The 22,500-nt window shown below is 48.9% G+C and overlaps 1 protein-coding gene across 1 annotated transcript in view; it reads left to right on the top strand.

Moving 5' to 3' along the window:
• lama2 (laminin, alpha 2) overlaps nt 1-22,500 on the top strand; it is a 95,145-nt gene that overhangs the window by 65,967 nt on the left and 6,678 nt on the right. Inside the window, 8 exon segments of the mRNA XM_066677948.1 lie at nt 1-5; nt 1,628-1,748; nt 2,588-2,803; nt 8,497-8,648; nt 9,583-9,759; nt 11,471-11,624; nt 12,561-12,623; nt 13,519-13,631. The exon segment at nt 1-5 is cut by the window's left edge and continues 134 nt beyond it. Coding sequence (XP_066534045.1) covers nt 1-5; nt 1,628-1,748; nt 2,588-2,803; nt 8,497-8,648; nt 9,583-9,759; nt 11,471-11,624; nt 12,561-12,623; nt 13,519-13,631 — 1,001 coding nt within the window.

The raw sequence follows: 22,500 nt of genomic DNA, 5'->3' as shown, positions 1-22,500 counted from the left end.
TACAGGTAAAATCTCACCTGGGGGCAGTCAAACACCATCACACACCACTACAGACCCTCAGCACGGTTATAACACAACGGGACTCTGTTCTCCCTATGGTCATGGGATTAAGGTCACACTGCGTTTGTGGAAGTTCAAAAAGAAGCAGTGGATCAGACTCACTTCTCAGAGGAAGCACTGGTCACACTTTACAATAAGGATGCATTATTCATTCATTCATTATCTGTAACCCTTATCCAGTTCAGGGTCGCAGTGGGTCCAGAGCCTACCTGGAATCACTGGGCGCAAGGCGGGAATACACAGGGCAACACACACACACACACACATTCACTCACACACTCACACCTACGGACACTTTTGAGTCGCCAAGCCACCTACCAACGTGTGTTTTTGGACTGTGGAAGGAAACCAGAGCACCCGGAGGAAACCCACGCAGACACAGAGAGAACACACCACACTCCTCACAGACAGTCACCCGGAGGAAACCCACGCAGACACAGGGAGAACACTCCTCACAGACAGTCACCCGGAGGAAACCCACGCAGACACAGGGAGAACACTCCTCACAGACAGTCACCTGGAGGAAACCCACGCAGACACAGGGAGAACACACCACACAGACAGTCACCCGGAGGAAACCCACGCAGACACAGGGAGAACACACCACACAGACAGTCACCCGGAGGAAACCCACGCAGACACAGGGAGAACACACCATACAGACAGTCACCCGGAGGAAACCCACGCAGACACAGGAAACCCACGCAGACACAGGGAGAACACACCACACTCCTCACAGACAGTCACCCGGAGGAAACCCACGCAGACACAGGGAGAACACACCACACTCCTCACAGACAGTCACCCGGAGCGGGATTCGAACCCACAACCTCCAGGCCCCTGGAGCTGTGTGATTGCGACACTAACCTGCTGCACCACCGTGCCGCCCCTACAGATGCATTAATTAATATAAATTATACTTACCACAGTATGTTTCCTTATTGAAAACTCTTACCCAATAATTACACCATTGACGTATTGTAAAGTAAATGCACTGTTGCTGACCTCAGTGGTCTTTAAAGAGGTGTAACTGCATTATTAGGTCATCATTTTATTTGTGGCATATGGTTCTAAATTAAAATAACACAGTTCTTCTCAGTTCTCTCTGGGACAGATTATCTATCACAGAAATGGATATCGTGACCTACTCCATAAATAAACTAATAATTGGGAGAAAATGCTGCAAAAAATGCTTAGAATCACGGATTAATGAAACCAAACCTCAGTTATGTTAAAGATGCACTGAGCAGTTTTGGGGATTTGGAGATCTCTCTGGTGGAAACATGTAACTGCGCCCAACATGTGAGTGGATGCTGTGTAATGCTGATGGTGCTGTGGTTTATTTCTAGACTGAGTGTCTGAACTCACTCACTATGTAAATTATATGTAAATGAGGCACTGGTAGGCATGACTTGATTTCTTAACTGAGAAAAAATTAAGAGCAAACTACATCATGACTTTGTAGATGCCTCTGAGGGTCCGGTCTCTGTGCCGAGCAGTGGAACTGAAGTGTATTAATGTCTGTACACAACTCCTTAACCCCAGCGATCTGTGCTTGATTGGACAGGTCTGAGGTGACTCTGAGACGATACGCTGGATGTCTGAAGGATATAGAAGTTTCCAGAACTCCATACAACCTGCTGAGCAGCTCCGACTACACCGGACTCTCCAAGGGCTGCTCTTTAGAGGTCAGCATCTCAGAAACCGGTCCGTTTACGCTACCACAGACCCAGCCCCCGGACTCAGAGAGGAACTCCTGGATCTCAGAAGTGGGAGGCCTTGCCCTTAAGAGCGGGAGTGGCTCACGCACTGAATAACACTGATACACAACTTGTCAGAGTCATTTAGGGTTCCACAGGGTGCAAGCAATTCCCTCACTCAAGGGCAAGACCCCTCCCTGTTCCTCCAGGATCGTCCTCTCTCTCTCTCGATACACTACAAGCTCTTGTCCGGTGAACTCAGTATTAGAGATTCCTCTAGCTCTGTGTGTCGTTGCCGCTCAGTAACTAAGCTGAGGGATCAGAATAGACGAGTGACGATGGTAATGACGATGGACTCATGCTTTAACACCAGAGAAAAAGCAGAAGCACACGAGGGAAGTGAAAGCGGCGAGAGGGTCGTCCTCCAGAATAATGACGCCTCCCTGCTGCTGGAGATCACACTCTGAAGCTCAGAGATCTTTATCCAGGGAGACGAGAGAGTCTACAGCTTTTTAAAAATAAGAATAACTGAGATCAGATCTGAGGTAGGAGCGAGGCATTCGTCTTCCCTGGACGTTGTCTGTGGTGTTTGTGTTCGAGATTCACTTTAAAGGAGCAGAAGGTCATTTTAACACAAACAAACAGCAAACAGTGGTTAAGAGGGGGATTATTTATTATTTCTAAGTTGTTTTTACAAAGTTTGAAGATGAAGAGTCTGCGTCGTTGTCCCTGAAGTTCCCTCAGACTTCAGATTAAAGGAAAGTTCTTTATAAATGTTATTATTACTGTTCTGATTATCCCTGCTCTGTGCTGCGGTTCTCCTGCAGAACGTGCACACCGTGAGCTTCCCCAGGCCCGGCTTCATGGAGCTCAGTCCTATGGTGTTTGACGTGGGATCCGAGATCACGTTGTCTTTCAGCACCAAGAGCGAGAACGGCATCATCCTCTTCGGCCGAGGGGGGGTCACCACACTGACCCACGTCTCTCCCAGCCACCAGAACCTCTACCAGAAACCCTTCCGCAGACGCAGACAGACCGGAGAGGTGAGAGCGTACAGTCTGAAATACACACCACAACAAAATACATACCACAACCCATCCACCTTAAATACGTACTCTCCAGTATACACTGTACACACATATACACCAAAATACAGGCCACAGGACATCCACCTTAACACATCCACCTTAAATACGTACTCTCCAGTATACACTGTCCACAGATATACACCAAAATACAGGCCACAGGACATCCACCTTAAATCCGTACTCTCCAGTATACACTGTCCACACATATACACCAAAACACAGACCACAGGACATCCACCTTAACACATCCACCTTAAATATGTACTCTCCAGTATACACTGCCCACACATATACACCAAAACACAGGCCACAGGACATCCACCTTAACACATCCACCTTAAATACGTACTCTCCAGTATACACTGCCCACACATATACACCAAAACACAGACCACAGGACATTCACCTTAACACATCCACCTTAAATACGTACTCTCCAGTATACACAGTCCACACATATACACCAAAACACAGACCACAGGACATCCACCTTAAACCTTCCACCTTAAATATGTACTCTCCAGTATACACTGTCCACACATATACACCAAAACACAGGCCACAGGACATCCACCTTAACACATCCACCTTAAATACGTACTCTCCAGTATACACTGCCCACACATATACACCAAAACACAGGCCACAGGACATCCACCTTAACACATCCACCTTAAATACGTACTCTCCAGTATACACTGCCCACACATATACACCAAAACACAGACCACAGGACATCCACCTTAACACATCCACCTTAAATCCGTACTCTCCAGTATACACTGTCCACACATATACACCAAAACACAGACCACAGGACATCCACCTTAACACATCCACCTTAAATATGTACTCTCCAGTATACACTGTCCACACATATACACCAAAACACAGGCCACAGGACATCCACCTTAACACATCCACCTTAAATACGTACTCTCCAGTATACACTGCCCACACATATACACCAAAACACAGACCACAGGACATCCACCTTAACACATCCACCTTAAATACATATTCTCCAGTATACACTGCCCACACATATACACCAAAACACAGACCACAGGACATCCACCTTAAACCTTCCACCTTAAATATGTACTCTCCAGTATACACTGTCCACACATATACACCAAAATACAGACCACAGGACATCCACCTTAACACATCCACCTTAAATACGTACTCACCAGTATACACCGTCCACACATATACACCAAAATACAGACCACAGGACATCCACCTTAACACATCCACCTTAAATACGTACTCTCCAGTATACACTGCCCACACATATACACCAAAACACAGACCACAGGACATCCACCTTAAACCTTCCACCTTAAATATGTACTCTCCAGTATACACTGTCCACACATATACACCAAAATACAGACCACAGGACATCCACCTTAACACATCCACCTTAAATACGTACTCTCCAGTATACACTGTCCACACATATACACCAAAACACAGACCACAGGACATCCACCTTAACACATCCACCTTAAATACGTACTCTCCAGTATACACTGTACACACATATACACCAAAACACAGACCACAGGACATCCACCTTAACACATCCACCTTAAATATGTACTCTCCAGTATACACTGTCCACACATATACACCAAAACACAGACCACAGGACATCCACCTTAAATCTGTACTCTCCAGTATACACTGTCCACACATATACACCAAAACACAGACCACAGGACATCCACCTTAAATATGTACTCTCCAGTATACACTGTCCACACATATACACCAAAACACAGACCACAGGACATCCACCTTAACACATCCACCTTAAATACATATTCTCCAGTATACACTGCCCACACATATACACCAAAACACAGACCACAGGACATCCACCTTAACACATCCACCTTAAATACATATTCTCCAGTATACACTGCCCACACATATACACCAAAACACAGACCACAGAACATTCACCTTAACACATCCACCTTAAATACGTACTCACCAGTATACACTGTACACACATATACACCAAAACACAGACCACAGGACATCCACCTTAACACATCCACCTTAAATACGTACTCTCCAGTATACACTGTACACACATATACACCAAAACACAGACCACAGGACATCCACCTTAACACATCCACCTTAAATACGTACTCTCCAGTATACACTGTCCACACATATACACCAAAACACAGACCACAGGACATCCACCTTAACACATCCACCTTAAATACGTACTCTCCAGTATACACTGTACACACATATACACCAAAACACAGACCACAGGACATCCACCTTAACACATCCACCTTAAATACGTACTCTCCAGTATACACTGTCCACACATATACACCAAAACACAGACCACAGGACATCCACCTTAACACATCCACCTTAAATACGTACTCTCCAGTATACACTGTACACACATATACACCAAAACACAGACCACAGGACATCCACCTTAACACATCCACCTTAAATACGTACTCTCCAGTATACACTGTCCACACATATACACCAAAACACAGACCACAGGACATCCACCTTAACACATCCACCTTAAATACGTACTCTCCAGTATACACTGTCCACACATATACACCAAAACACAGACCACAGGACATCCACCTTAACACATCCACCTTAAATACGTACTCTCCAGTATACACTGTCCACACATATACACCAAAACACAGACCACAGGACATCCACCTTAACACATCCACCTTAAATACATATTCTCCAGTTTACACTGCCCACACATATACACCAAAACACAGACCACAGGACATCCACCTTAACACATCCACCTTAAATACATATTCTCCAGTATACACTGCCCACACATATACACCAAAACACAGACCACAGAACATTCACCTTAACACATCCACCTTAAATACATATTCTCCAGTATACACTGCCCACACATATACACCAAAACACAGACCACAGGACATTCACCTTAACACATCCACCTTAAATACGTACTCTCCAGTATACACTGTCCACACATATACACCAAAACACAGACCACAGGACATCCACCTTAACACATCCACCTTAAATACGTACTCTCCAGTATACACTGTACACACATATACACCAAAACACAGACCACAGAACATTCACCTTAACACATCCACCTTAAATACGTACTCACCAGTATACACTGTACACACATATACACCAAAACACAGACCACAGGACATCCACCTTAACACATCCACCTTAAATACGTACTCTCCAGTATACACTGTCCACACATATACACCAAAACACAGACCACAGGACATCCACCTTAACACATCCACCTTAAATACGTACTCTCCAGTATACACTGTCCACACATATACACCAAAACACAGACCACAGGACATCCACCTTAACACATCCACCTTAAATACGTACTCTCCAGTATACACTGTCCACACATATACACCAAAACACAGACCACAGGACATCCACCTTAACACATCCACCTTAAATACATATTCTCCAGTATACACTGCCCACACATATACACCAAAACACAGACCACAGGACATCCACCTTAACACATCCACCCACAGAGGAAGTGTGTTTTGACTAACACCTGAATGTCACCTTTAATGGAGATCCCGAATGGGGGCGGCCCCAGCTGCAGTGGGACGAGAGCGGAGGAGTAGAGACTGGGTCATGGGCTCCACAGGCTCCAGGAGAATCTGGGAGGATCATAGTTTACGATCTCCCTGAAGTGGGGAGACCTCCTGCGAATGTTGGGAGGTCAGGAGCGTGTTATTACAACATTGCGGTGATTGCGACAGCACTGTGGAGTGATGGAGGGATGGAGTGATGGAGGGATGGAGTGACGGAGGAGTGTGTGTATGCTAATGAAGCCACAGGGTTCGCAGGCTGTCTGTAACCCATAAAGGAGATTGATTATCCACCTGCGCTCCGCTAATTGCTTCTGGCCTTCAGCAAACACACGGACACTCGCTGACCACCTTAATTACAATATGACATTCCACATCTCTCTCTCCATCTCTCTCTCTCTCTCTCTCTCTATCCCTCGCTCTCCCTCGCCCTGAGCACTAGGGGCCAGAGCATCAATTATTCGTCCGGGCGCTCGGACAAGATCGTAGCTTTAAACTCCACTACTCCTCTCTTCCTCTACTCTTTCCTCCTTTCTTTCCTCTCCTCACTCCCTCCTCTCTCATCTCCTCCACTCCTCCACTCTTTCTTCTTTATCTACTCCTCCTTCTCCTCCTCTTTCCCTCGTCACATTTCTCTCGTGTGGACCCTTCTGGTTAAAATAGATTTACACTCCTCTGCTCTGATGGGCAGGGTTCAATTTGCACTCTCTCTCTCTCTTTCTTTCTCTCGCTCTCCCTCTCTCTGTATCTCTCTTGTGCTCTCTCTCTCTCACACTCTCTCTCTTTTGCTCTCTCGCTCTCCCTCTATCTCTCTCTCTCTCTCTCTCTCCCTCTCTCGCTCTTTCTCTCTCTCTATTTCTCTCTCTCGCTCTCCCTCTCTCTCTCTCTCCCTCCCTCTGTCTCTCTCTTTCTCCCTCCCTCTGTCTCTCTCTCTCTCTCTTTCTTTCTTTCATTCTCTCGCATTCTCCCTCTTTTCTCTCTCTCTCTCGCTCTTTCTCTCTCTCTCTATCTCTCTCTTTCAGCCTCCCTCTCTCTCTCTCTTTCTCGTTCATTCTCTCTATTTCTCTCTCTCGCTCTCTCTCTCTCGCTCTCCCTCTCTCTCTATCTCTCTCTCTCTCTCTCTCTCACTCTTTCTCTCTCTCTCTTTCTTTCTTTCTCTCTCATTCTCCCTCTTTTCTCTCTCTCTCTCTCTTTCTCACCTCAGTGTCGGGGATTATTTCCTTTTCTTTGTTATTGTTCTGTCCTCAGTGCGAGAGAGAGACAGATGAATAGATTGGTGAAAGAATGGAGAGTTGGATGGGTAGAGGTATGGAAGGATGGGTGGATGGGTGGATGACAGTTGCTGAACAGAGCTCCTGCTGCTTTAGGAGTAAACATTAAAGGTGCGGTACATGTTCCAGCGGTGGAGGTTGTGATGGAACAGCTCCACCTGTTGTTTCAGACGGAGCAGTGCGTCCCGCTGGAGCAACGCTGGCTGTGTCTGACCTGTGCAGGGAGGAGTGTGTGGTGCAGAGCGGAGGAGGTGGAGGAAAGCTGAAGGAGGTCAGGGCTCTGATGGTGAAGTGGTGTAGGCTCTGCTCTCTCACTCATTGCCTGCATTAGCAGAAGGGCAGGTCGCACGCCCGCTGGAGAGAGGAGCCTGTTCGCGCATATCATCCCACAATCCCACAGTCCTCTCACTCTAACCCAGCTCACTGAGCTCCACTCTCTCTCACACACACACACACACACACACGGCCGAGGGTCAGCACTCCTGGAGATACGAGATTTTAAATTAAACCACCAGCAGTCAGTCAGCAGTCCGTCAGAAACCAGAATGAAGTGTTTAAGGCTTTGTTATGGTCAACTGGCCACTTTATCAGAAACACCCCCCTCTACTGACACTCACTGGCCACTTTATCAGAAACACCCCCCTCTACTGACACTCACTGGCCACATTATCAGAAACACTTCTTTTATGTTGTAAAGTCTCTCTCTCTCTCTCTCTCTCTCCAGCCCTACATCTCAGTGCAGCTGAATAAAGGTTCTCTGGAGGTTCTGGTGTTCCTGGGCAGTAGGAACCCGAGGAGAGCTCTGTGGAAACCGGACGAGGGGATATTACACGATGGCAGGGAACACTCTCTGCGTCTGCGCAGACATAGAGGAGGGTGAGCAGTCTCACGCCGTCTCACACACCCAGCTCTGAGAGCAGTGAGACATGTGGAGATTCCCAACACACCAGAACAAACAGCATAAAAACCACGATAAATACCAGGACAAACACCACGATAAACACCACGATAAACACTACGATAAACACCACGACAAACATCAGGACAAACACTAGGACAAACACCAGGACAAACACCATGATAAACACCACGATAAACAGCAGGACAAACAACACGATAAACACTAGGACAAACACCATGACAAACAACAGGACAATCACCACGTTAAACACCACAATAAACACCAGGACAAACACCACGATAAACACCACAATAAACACCAGGAGAAACACCAGGAGAAACACCACGGTAAACACCAAGATAAACACCACAATAAACACCAGGACAAACACCACAATAAACACCAGGACAAACACCAGGAGAAACACAGGGGCCGCAGTGTCTTTTAGTCTACGTTCAGTCCATTCACTTAAAAATAGCCAATTTTAGTCATGTATTTTTAATGTTTTACTGCTTTAGAGGTATTATCTTTTACTGAATCTTATAAACAATCGCTTGATAAATGTTGCATTTACATCCAATTCTTATGGAAGGAATATGGTTACTTTTTAAAATACATTTACCTTTATTCCACAGTTTTAGTTAAGAGACTGAGTCGATTCCAAGAGGCATGTGAATCATTGGCCAACAGTAGATATGAGCGACTGAGTCGATTCCTTGAATCGTTGGGAGTTGACTCCTCTTCACTGTTCTCTCAGCAAACAGACGGAGCATTTCCCTGTTTGTGTTTCCTTGTGATTCTCTGTTTTTAAATCAGAATTAACAGGTCGTTTATTAGTCTTTAACATTTTAGTTTAGTTTTTATTCAGTGATGAAATTAACACGTGTGTGTGTGTGTGTGTGTGTGCAGGTCTTTCTCAGTGCAGGTGGATGAAGACCCCCGATTGGAGCAGGCTTTACCCAGTGATCAGCCAATCATCATCCAGCGTCTGTTTATAGGTGGAGTTCCCTCTGACGTACAGACAGGCCTCCAGCGTCCCAGCATCCACTTTGAGGGCTGTATCTGGAACCTGCTGATCAATACAGTGTATGAGCGTGCACATACACATACACACACACATACACACACACACACACATACACACACACACACACATAGTCTTTCATTCATTTCATCAGAGAGGAGGAATCAGGTCACTCATTAAAAATGAGCAAGGAAAAATAATAAGGACAAACTAGTGAATTCTGCCTTAATTACAAGAGCAAATCGGATCAATGGACCGACCCACACACTGTGAAACAAAACGAGTCGTTCTGCTTCTGACGTCAAGTGCAGAGACTTTAGAATGGCCCCGCCCCCTCGTCTGAGTCTGTCCAATCACAGCGCTGGACCCGTGTTTATGTGAGAGCGCAAAGACGAGGTTAAACTCAGCGAAACAGACACAACGAGTGCGGAGAAATAAGAGCACTGAGTAAAAACGGAGAAGAAAGAGAACAGAGTGAAAACGGCTAAAAACCAGAGCTTCTGCTCCTCGCTCCTCACTGCTGTGCGCTCGGGGTCGGGGTGAACAGCGAGCGGCTCATTATCATTTAAAGGAACAGGTGCTGAAAGCGGGCGTTCTGAACAGGGGCTGTTTACACAGGGGGAGAACACTGCTGTGGGGCTCGTGGGGTTTGGACCAAAGCGGGTCACAGACGTTTCATTAAGAAACAGAACTGTGTTCCTCTGTGGAGACGAGGGAGAGTATGACACCGTTAATGGTCTCTCTACATTTATAGAGATGCCTGGTCTTGTATGAATGGAAATCCCTGCTGCTGATGTTCCACACACACACACACATTGATTTATTGCTTCAGTAAGCACTTAATATAACACATTACCTACGCGTTCATATACACCACTCCATTATTAGCTCAGTCAACAAGAACTCAGTGTGACACACACACACACACACACACACACCAGGCTAACATCCTCAGTAGTCATTAAACAAACGTATTCACACAGCGCTGGAAAATGTCTCTGAGAACCCCAGCTCCTTCAGAAAAACTGGATGTAGCTTTATACAGACACTGTGTTCACCCAGGTGTGCAGTGGAAATGAGCCCCAGAGCCCCCTCTAGTGGTGACCGGGAGATGTGTCCTCAGCTCCACAGGCCCGGAGCGACGCTACACGGCTGTAACAAACTGCACCAGCATTTAATCACGCTCCCTAATAATAACATGCTGTAAACGCTAAGATGTGTGTGGTCCATTACTGCAACGTCCCGCTGCATGAAAAGTGACCGTGTGTGTGTGTGTGTGTGTGTGTGTACACGTCCTTATTGTGGCCCGAGGCTGTGTTTTGAGGTGCGGTCATAAGCCCGACGCTGGCGCGACGTTAATGACGATTATGAATCTCTGTCACACAGCCCTGGGTCGTTCTCGCCCGAGCGGAGCCTGTTGACCTCCGTTAAACCCGGCCGTCCTTGCTCATAACCACCTTCATTATTCACCGCGCTTTCACCACACCGTTCACCGCTAAAGTGTGACGTAACGGTGTTTCCCTTTGTCTTCCGTGGGCTTCTGACACATTCAGGACAACGTCTGACCTCCGACTTACCGTAGACCACCCCTCACACACACACTATATCTGTCCCTGTGCCTTTAAAACCTGCAGCGCACCTTATAACTTCACTGAGAATGGGCGGAGCTAAAGCTGAGAACAGTCGTTAAACGTTGTGCTGCTCCCTAGGACTTTTATTGTGAAAAACGAAGGCTCTCAGACATTTGACTGGTGGTGCGTCTCACTCCTGCAGCCCGGTGGACTTCTCCCAGCCGGTGGCCTTCGAGAACGCGGAGATAGGGCGCTGTCCGGATATAGCCCCGCCCCCTTCACCGCCGGAGGAGGAAGAGGTCACGCCCAAACCCGAGACCACGCCCACTGTGAAGCCGACACCCCCGCCTTCAACCGTGAGTGTGGACTGCCCTGAGGCAGTGGGATATTATGAGATGTGGCCCATTGGGTCTGAAACAATCGCTTCAGTTCTGAGAGAGAGAGAGAGAGAGAGAGGGAAGAGAGAGAGAGAGAGAGAGAGAGAGAGAGAGAGAGGGGAGAGAGAGAGAGAGATTGAAGCAAGAGCTATAAAAGCAGAGCAGTTTTCCACACCATTAGCTTCAAAGATGGGGTAAAGACAAGAGACGGATAGAGAAAGTGATGAGGAGAGAGAGAGAGAGAGAGAGAATACATAGAAAGAGCAAGTAAGAGGTAAGAGCGCCAGAATAAGTGTAAACAAATTACTGAGAGAGAGAGAGACAGAGAGAAAGAGAGACAGAGAGAGAGAGAGAAAGAGAGACAGAGAGAGAGAGAGAGAGAGGGAGAGAGAGAGAGAGAGAGAGAGAGAGGGGGAGAGAGAGAATACATAGAAAGAGCAAGTAAGAGGTAAGAGCGCCAGAATAAGTGTAAACAAATTACTGAGAGAGAGAGAGACAGAGAGAAAGAGAGACAGAGAGAGAGAGAGAAAGAGAGACAGAGAGAGAGAGAGAGAGAGGGAGAGAGAGAGAGAGAGAGAGAGAGAGGGGGAGAGAGAGAATACATAGAAAGAGCAACTAAGAGGTAAGAGCGCCAGAATAAGTGTAAACAAATTACTGAGAGAGAGAGAGACAGAGAGAAAGACAGAGAGAGAGACAGAGAGAAAGAGAGAGAAAGAGAGAGAGAGAGAGAGAGAGAGAGAAAGAGAGTGTAAGTGGAGGCTGTGTGACAGACACTGGACGCTCTGCTGCTGTGTTGCGTGAGATTGCTGTGAGACTGCTGTGAGACTGCTGTGGTGAGAACTGTCTTACAGCAGCTGTCTGTCTGTCTCTGCATGGCGCTACATCACCTTTCACCCTTGCTCTGCTGCTCTTTAGGCTCCGCCCCCAGAAGAGGTCATCACCATCCCTGTGCCGCCCACCCATGTCAATGAAACGGTGGTACTAACACACACACACACACACACACACACACACATACACAAAATAACACACACACAAACACATATATACTAACACACACACATACACACACGTGCACAGATATATACTAACACTTACACACACACACATACAATTGCACACACACACACACACACACACACACACACATATACACAAAATAACACACACACACACACACACAAACACATACACACGATTACACACACATATACACACACATGCACAGATATATACTAACACACACACACACACACACACACACATACACAAAATAACACACACACAAACACATATATACTAACACTTACACACACACACATACAATTGCACACACATACACACACGTGCACACATACACACGATTACAAACACACACACACACACACGTGCACAGATACTACAAACACACACACCAAAATATTTAAATATGATCACACACTGCACAGCTGCTGCTTCTTAGCGTTTTCCTGCTCTAACACACAGCACACGATACACACTTCACTCTTATACACACACCAGCCACAAGATTAAAACCACTGCGCCTACACACTCAGGAACCCCCCGAATATCAGTGACACTCACTGCACCGGGCAGAGGTTTTAATCTTGTGGCTGATTGGTGTAAATAGAGATATCCAACTCCTCAATGTTACCTTTAAAGACGAGATGATAATGAAGATATTTTACACGTATTTTGTGAATATTTATTGGTCCCTGTGCCTTCATGCAGTGTACTGTGGCGCCATCTAGTGGCGGGCTTTAAAACAACATCAGTTTCCACGGGGAATATGTACATGAATGTATCAGGAATGAATGAATGAATGAATGAGTGAATGATGTGTTTTTCTCTGGTGTTTCTGAACTGTCCCCAGGTCTCCTGTGCAGCGGAGGCGGAGCCTATGGTCCTGGATTTAGCCAAACAGTTCGGACTGTCCAGAAACAGTCACATGGCCTTCGAGTTCGACGACAGGAAAGTCAAGAACAGGTGAGTCCTCCCCGTCCCCTCTGGCCACTTTATCAGAAACACCCCCCTCTACTGACACTCACTGGCCACTTTATCAGAAACACCCCCCTCTACTGACACTCACTGGCCACTTTATCAGAAACACCCCCCCCTCTACTGACACTCACTGGCCACTTTATCAGAAACACCCCCCCCTCTACTGACACTCACTGGCCACTTTATCAGAAACACCCCCCTCTACTGACACTCACTGGCCACTTTATCAGAAACACCCCCCCCTCTACTGACACTCACTGGCCACTTTATCAGAAACACCCCCCCCTCTACTGACACTCACTGGCCACTTTATCAGAAACACCCCCCCTCTACTGACACTCACTGGCCACTTTATCAGAAACACCCCCCCCTCTACTGACACTCACTGGCCACTTTATCAGAAACCCCCCCCTCTACTGACACTCACTGGCCACTTTATCAGAAACACCCCCCTCTACTGACACTCACTGGCCACTTTATCAGAAACACCCCCCTCTCTACTGACACTCACTGGCCACTTTATCAGAAACACCCCCCCTCTACTGACACTCACTGGCCACTTTATCAGAAACACCCCCCCTCTACTGACACTCACTGGCCACTTTATCAGAAACACCCCCCTTCTACTGACACTCACTGGCCACTTTATCAGAAACACCCCCCTCTACTGACACTCACTGGCCACTTTATCAGAAACACCCCCCTCTACTGACACTCACTGGCCACTTTATCAGAAACACCCCCCCTCTACTGACACTCACTGGCCACTTTATCAGAAACACCCCCCCTCTACTGACACTCACTGGCCACTTTATCAGAAACACCCCCCTCTACTGACACTCACTGGCCACTTTATCAGAAACACCCCCCTCTACTGACACTCACTGGCCACTTTATCAGAAACACCCCCCCCTCTACTGACACTCACTGGCCACTTTATCAGAAACACCCCCCCCTCTACTGACACTCACTGGCCACTTTATCAGAAACACCCCCCCCTCTACTGACACTCACTGGCCACTTTATCAGAAACACCCCCCCTCTACTGACACTCACTGGCCACTTTATCAGAAACACCCCCCCTCTACTGACACTCACTGGCCACTTTATCAGAAACACCCCCCTCTACTGACACTCACTGGCCACTTTATCAGAAACACCCCCCTCTACTGACACTCACTGGCCACTTTATCAGAAACACCCCCCCCTCTACTGACACTCACTGGCCACTTTATCAGAAACACCCCCCCCTCTACTGACACTCACTGGCCACTTTATCAGAAACACCCCCCCTCTACTGACACTCACTGGCCACTTTATCAGAAACACCCCCCCTCTACTGACACTCACTGGCCACTTTATCAGAAACACCCCCCCCTCTACTGACACTCACTGGCCACTTTATCAGAAACACCCCCCCCTCTACTGACACTCACTGGCCACTTTATCAGAAACACCCCCCCTCTACTGACACTCACTGGCCACTTTATCAGAAACACCCCCCCTCTACTGACACTCACTGGCCACTTTATCAGAAACACCCCCCCCTCTACTGACACTCACTGGCCACTTTATCAGAAACACCCCCCCTCTACTGACACTCACTGGCCACTTTATCAGAAACACCCCCCCCTCTACTGACACTCACTGGCCACTTTATCAGAAACACCCCCCCCTCTACTGACACTCACTGGCCACTTTATCAGAAACACCCCCCCCTCTACTGACACTCACTGGCCACTTTATCAGAAACACCCCCCCTCTACTGACACTCACTGGCCACTTTATCAGAAACACCCCCCCCTCTACTGACACTCACTGGCCACTTTATCAGAAACACCCCCCCCTCTACTGACACTCACTGGCCACTTTATCAGAAACACCCCCCTCTACTGACACTCACTGGCCACTTTATCAGAAACACCCCCCCTCTACTGACACTCACTGGCCACTTTATCAGAAACACCCCCCCTCTACTGACACTCACTGGCCACTTTATCAGAAACACCCCCCCCTCTACTGACACTCACTGGCCACTTTATCAGAAACACCCCCCCTCTACTGACACTCACTGGCCACTTTATCAGAAACACCCCCCTCTACTGACACTCACTGGCCACTTTTCAGAAACACCCCCCTCTACTGACACTCACTGGCCACTTTATCAGAAACACCCCCCCCTCTACTGACACTCACTGGCCACTTTATCAGAAACACCCCCCTCTACTGACACTCACTGGCCACTTTATCAGAAACACCCCCCCTCTACTGACACTCACTGGCCACTTTATCAGAAACACCCCCCCTCTACTGACACTCACTGGCCACTTTATCAGAAACACCCCCCCTCTACTGACACTCACTGGCCACTTTATCAGAAACACCCCCCCTCTACTGACACTCACTGGCCACTTTATCAGAAACACCCCCCCCCTCTACTGACACTCACTGGCCACTTTATCAGAAACACCCCCCCCTCTACTGACACTCACTGGCCACTTTATCAGAAACACCCCCCCTCTACTGACACTCACTGGCCACTTTATCAGAAACACCCCCCTCTACTGACACTCACTGGCCACTTTATCAGAAACACCCCCTCTACTGACACTCACTGGCCACTTTATCAGAAACACCCCCCCCTCTACTGACACTCACTGGCCACTTTATCAGAAACACCCCCCCCTCTACTGACACTCACTGGCCACTTTATCAGAAACACCCCCCTCTACTGACACTCACTGGCCACTTTATCAGAAACACCCCCCCTCTACTGACACTCACTGGCCACTTTATCAGAAACACCCCCCCCTCTACTGACACTCACTGGCCACTTTATCAGAAACACCCCCCCTCTACTGACACTCACTGGCCACTTTATCAGAAACACCCCCCCTCTACTGACACTCACTGGCCACTTTATCAGAAACACCCCCCCTCTACTGACACTCACTGGCCACTTTATCAGAAACACCCCCCCCTCTACTGACACTCACTGGCCACTTTATCAGAAACACCCCCCCCTCTACTGACACTCACTGGCCACTTTATCAGAAACACCCCCCCTCTACTGACACTCACTGGCCACTTTATCAGAAACACCCCCCCCTCTACTGACACTCACTGGCCACTTTATCAGAAACACCCCCCCTCTACTGACACTCACTGGCCACTTTATCAGAAACACCCCCCCTCTACTGACACTCACTGGCCACTTTATCAGAAACACCCCCCCTCTACTGACACTCACTGGCCACTTTATCAGAAACACCCCCCCCTCTACTGACACTCACTGGCCACTTTATCAGAAACACCCCCCCCTCTACTGACACTCACTGGCCACTTTATCAGAAACACCCCCCCTCTACTGACACTCACTGGCCACTTTATCAGAAACACCCCCCCCTCTACTGACACTCACTGGCCACTTTATCAGAAACACCCCCCCTCTACTGACACTCACTGGCCACTTTATCAGAAACACCCCCCTCTACTGACACTCACTGGCCACTTTATCAGAAACACCCCCCCTCTACTGACACTCACTGGCCACTTTATCAGAAACACCCCCCCCTCTACTGACACTCACTGGCCACTTTATCAGAAACACCCCCCCTCTACTGACACTCACTGGCCACTTTATCAGAAACACCCCCCTCTACTGACACTCACTGGCCACTTTATCAGAAACACCCCCCCCTCTACTGACACTCACTGGCCACTTTATCAGAAACACCCCCCCTCTACTGACACTCACTGGCCACTTTATCAGAAACACCCCCCTCTACTGACACTCACTGGCCACTTTATCAGAAACACCCCCCCTCTACTGACACTCACTGGCCACTTTATCAGAAACACCCCCCCCTCTACTGACACTCACTGGCCACTTTATCAGAAACACCCCCCCTCTACTGACACTCACTGGCCACTTTATCAGAAACACCCCCCTCTACTGACACTCACTGGCCACTTTATCAGAAACACCCCCCTCTACTGACACTCACTGGCCACTTTATCAGAAACACCCCCCCTCTACTGACACTCACTGGCCACTTTATCAGAAACACCCCCCCTCTACTGACACTCACTGGCCACTTTATCAGAAACACCCCCCCTCTACTGACACTCACTGGCCACTTTATCAGAAACACCCCCCCCCTCTACTGACACTCACTGGCCACTTTATCAGAAACACCCCCCCCTCTACTGACACTCACTGGCCACTTTATCAGAAACACCCCCCCTCTACTGACACTCACTGGCCACTTTATCAGAAACACCCCCCCTCTACTGACACTCACTGGCCACTTTATCAGAAACACCCCCCCCTCTACTGACACTCACTGGCCACTTTATCAGAAACACCCCCCCCTCTACTGACACTCACTGGCCACTTTATCAGAAACACCCCCCCTCTACTGACACTCACTGGCCACTTTATCAGAAACACCCCCCCTCTACTGACACTCACTGGCCACTTTATCAGAAACACCCCCCCTCTACTGACACTCACTGGCCACTTTATCAGAAACACCCCCCTCTACTGACACTCACTGGCCACTTTATCAGAAACACCCCCCCTCTACTGACACTCACTGGCCACTTTATCAGAAACACCCCCCCCTCTACTGACACTCACTGGCCACTTTATCAGAAACACCCCCCTCTACTGACACTCACTGGCCACTTTATCAGAAACACCCCCCCTCTACTGACACTCACTGGCCACTTTATCAGAAACACCCCCCCTCTACTGACACTCACTGGCCACTTTATCAGAAACACCCCCCCCTCTACTGACACTCACTGGCCACTTTATCAGAAACACCCCCCCCTCTACTGACACTCACTGGCCACTTTATCAGAAACACCCCCCCCCCCCTCTACTGACACTCACTGGCCACTTTATCAGAAACACCCCCCCCCTCTACTGACACTCACTGGCCACTTTATCAGAAACACCCCCCCTCTACTGACACTCACTGGCCACTTTATCAGAAACACCCCCCCCCCTCTACTGACACTCACTGGCCACTTTATCAGAAACACCCCCCCTCTACTGACACTCACTGGCCACTTTATCAGAAACACCCCCCTCTACTGACACTCACTGGCCACTTTATCAGAAACACCCCCCTCTACTGACACTCACTGGCCACTTTATCAGAAACACCCCCCCCTCTACTGACACTCACTGGCCACTTTATCAGAAACACCCCCCCCTCTACTGACACTCACTGGCCACTTTATCAGAAACACCCCCCCCCTCTACTGACACTCACTGGCCACTTTATCAGAAACACCCCCCCTCTACTGACACTCACTGGCCACTTTATCAGAAACACCCCCCCTCTACTGACACTCACTGGCCACTTTATCAGAAACACCCCCCCTCTACTGACACTCACTGGCCACTTTATCAGAAACACCCCCCCCCTCTACTGACACTCACTGGCCACTTTATCAGAAACACCCCCCCTCTACTGACACTCACTGGCCACTTTATCAGAAACACCCCCCCCCCTCTACTGACACTCACTGGCCACTTTATCAGAAACACCCCCCTCTACTGACACTCACTGGCCACTTTATCAGAAACACCCCCCCCCTCTACTGACACTCACTGGCCACTTTATCAGAAACACCCCCCCCTCTACTGACACTCACTGGCCACTTTATCAGAAACACCCCCCTCTACTGACACTCACTGGCCACTTTATCAGAAACACCCCCCCCCCTCTACTGACACTCACTGGCCACTTTATCAGAAACACCCCCCCCTCTACTGACACTCACTGGCCACTTTATCAGAAACACCCCCTCTACTGACACTCACTGGCCACTTTATCAAACACCCCCCTCTACTGACACTCACTGGCCACTTTATCAGAAACACCCCCCCCCCTCTACTGACACTCACTGGCCACTTTATCAGAAACACCCCCCTCTACTGACACTCACTGGCCACTTTATCAGAAACACCCCCCCTCTACTGACACTCACTGGCCACTTTATCAGAAACACCCCCCCCCCCTCTACTGACACTCACTGGCCACTTTATCAGAAACACCCCCCCTCTACTGACACTCACTGGCCACTTTATCAGAAACACCCCCCCTCTACTGACACTCACTGGCCACTTTATCAGAAACACCCCCCCCCTCTACTGACACTCACTGGCCACTTTATCAGAAACACCCCCCCTCTACTGACACTCACTGGCCACTTTATCAGAAACACCCCCCCTCTACTGACACTCACTGGCCACTTTATCAGAAACACCCCCCCTCTACTGACACTCACTGGCCACTTTATCAGAAACACCCCCCCCTCTACTGACACTCACTGGCCACTTTATCAGAAACACCCCCCTCTACTGACACTCACTGGCCACTTTATCAGAAACACCCCCCTCTACTGACACTCACTGGCCACTTTATCAGAAACACCCCCCTCTACTGACACTCACTGGCCACTTTATCAGAAACACCCCCCCTCTACTGACACTCACTGGCCACTTTATCAGAAAACACCCCCCCTCTACTGACACTCACTGGCCACTTTATCAGAAACACCCCCCTCTACTGACACTCACTGGCCACTTTATCAGAAACACCCCCCCTCTACTGACACTCACTGGCCACTTTATCAGAAACACCCCCCCTCTACTGACACTCACTGGCCACTTTATCAGAAACACCCCCCCTCTACTGACACTCACTGGCCACTTTATCAGAAACACCCCCCTCTACTGACACTCACTGGCCACTTTATCAGAAACACCCCCCCCTCTACTGACACTCACTGGCCACTTTATCAGAAACACCCCCCCTCTACTGACACTCACTGGCCACTTTATCAGAAACACCCCCCCCTCTACTGACACTCACTGGCCACTTTATCAGAAACACCCCCCCCTCTACTGACACTCACTGGCCACTTTATCAGAAACACCCCCCCCTCTACTGACACTCACTGGCCACTTTATCAGAAACACCCCCCCCTCTACTGACACTCACTGGCCACTTTATCAGAAACACCCCCCCCTCTACTGACACTCACTGGCCACTTTATCAGAAACACCCCCCTCTACTGACACTCACTGGCCACTTTATCAGAAACACCCCCCCCCCTCTACTGACACTCACTGGCCACTTTATCAGAAACACCCCCCCCCTCTACTGACACTCACTGGCCACTTTATCAGAAACACCCCCCTCTACTGACACTCACTGGCCACTTTATCAGAAACACCCCCCCCCCTCTACTGACACTCACTGGCCACTTTATCAGAAACACCCCCCCCCCCTCTACTGACACTCACTGGCCACTTTATCAGAAACACCCCCCTCTACTGACACTCACTGGCCACTTTATCAGAAACACCCCCCCTCTACTGACACTCACTGGCCACTTTATCAGAAACACCCCCCCCCTCTACTGACACTCACTGGCCACTTTATCAGAAACACCCCCCCCTCTACTGACACTCACTGGCCACTTTATCAGAAACACCCCCCCCCTCTACTGACACTCACTGGCCACTTTATCAGAAACACCCCCCCTCTACTGACACTCACTGGCCACTTTATCAGAAACACCCCCCCTCTACTGACACTCACTGGCCACTTTATCAGAAACACCCCCCCTCTACTGACACTCACTGGCCACTTTATCAGAAACACCCCCCCTCTACTGACACTCACTGGCCACTTTATCAGAAACACCCCCCTCTACTGACACTCACTGGCCACTTTATCAGAAACACCCCCCCTCTACTGACACTCACTGGCCACTTTATCAGAAACACCCCCCCTCTACTGACACTCACTGGCCACTTTATCAGAAACACCCCCCTCTACTGACACTCACTGGCCACTTTATCAGAAACACCCCCCCCTCTACTGACACTCACTGGCCACTTTATCAGAAACACCCCCCCCTCTACTGACACTCACTGGCCACTTTATCAGAAACACCCCCCTCTACTGACACTCACTGGCCACTTTATCAGAAACACCCCCCCTCTACTGACACTCACTGGCCACTTTATCAGAAACACCCCCCCCCTCTACTGACACTCACTGGCCACTTTATCAGAAACACCCCCCCTCTACTGACACTCACTGGCCACTTTATCAGAAACACCCCCCTCTACTGACACTCACTGGCCACTTTATCAGAAACACCCCCCCCCTCTACTGACACTCACTGGCCACTTTATCAGAAACACCCCCCCTCTACTGACACTCACTGGCCACTTTATCAGAAACACCCCCCCTCTACTGACACTCACTGGCCACTTTATCAGAAACACCCCCCCCTCTACTGACACTCACTGGCCACTTTATCAGAAACACCCCCCCTCTACTGACACTCACTGGCCACTTTATCAGAAACACCCCCCCCCTCTACTGACACTCACTGGCCACTTTATCAGAAACACCCCCCCCTCTACTGACACTCACTGGCCACTTTATCAGAAACACCCCCCCTCTACTGACACTCACTGGCCACTTTATCAGAAACACCCCCCCTCTACTGACACTCACTGGCCACTTTATCAGAAACACCCCCCCTCTACTGACACTCACTGGCCACTTTATCAGAAACACCCCCCCTCTACTGACACTCACTGGCCACTTTATCAGAAACACCCCCCCCTCTACTGACACTCACTGGCCACTTTATCAGAAACACCCCCCCTCTACTGACACTCACTGGCCACTTTATCAGAAACACCCCCCCCTCTACTGACACTCACTGGCACTTTATCAGAAACAACCCCCCTCTACTGACACTCACTGGCCACTTTATCAGAAACACCCCCCTCTACTGACACTCACTGGCA

The sequence above is a fragment of the Hoplias malabaricus genome, chromosome 7, assembly GCF_029633855.1.
Source record: "Hoplias malabaricus isolate fHopMal1 chromosome 7, fHopMal1.hap1, whole genome shotgun sequence".
Lineage (NCBI taxonomy): Eukaryota > Metazoa > Chordata > Actinopteri > Characiformes > Erythrinidae > Hoplias > Hoplias malabaricus.
This window is presented reverse-complemented; position numbering and strand designations above follow the sequence as displayed.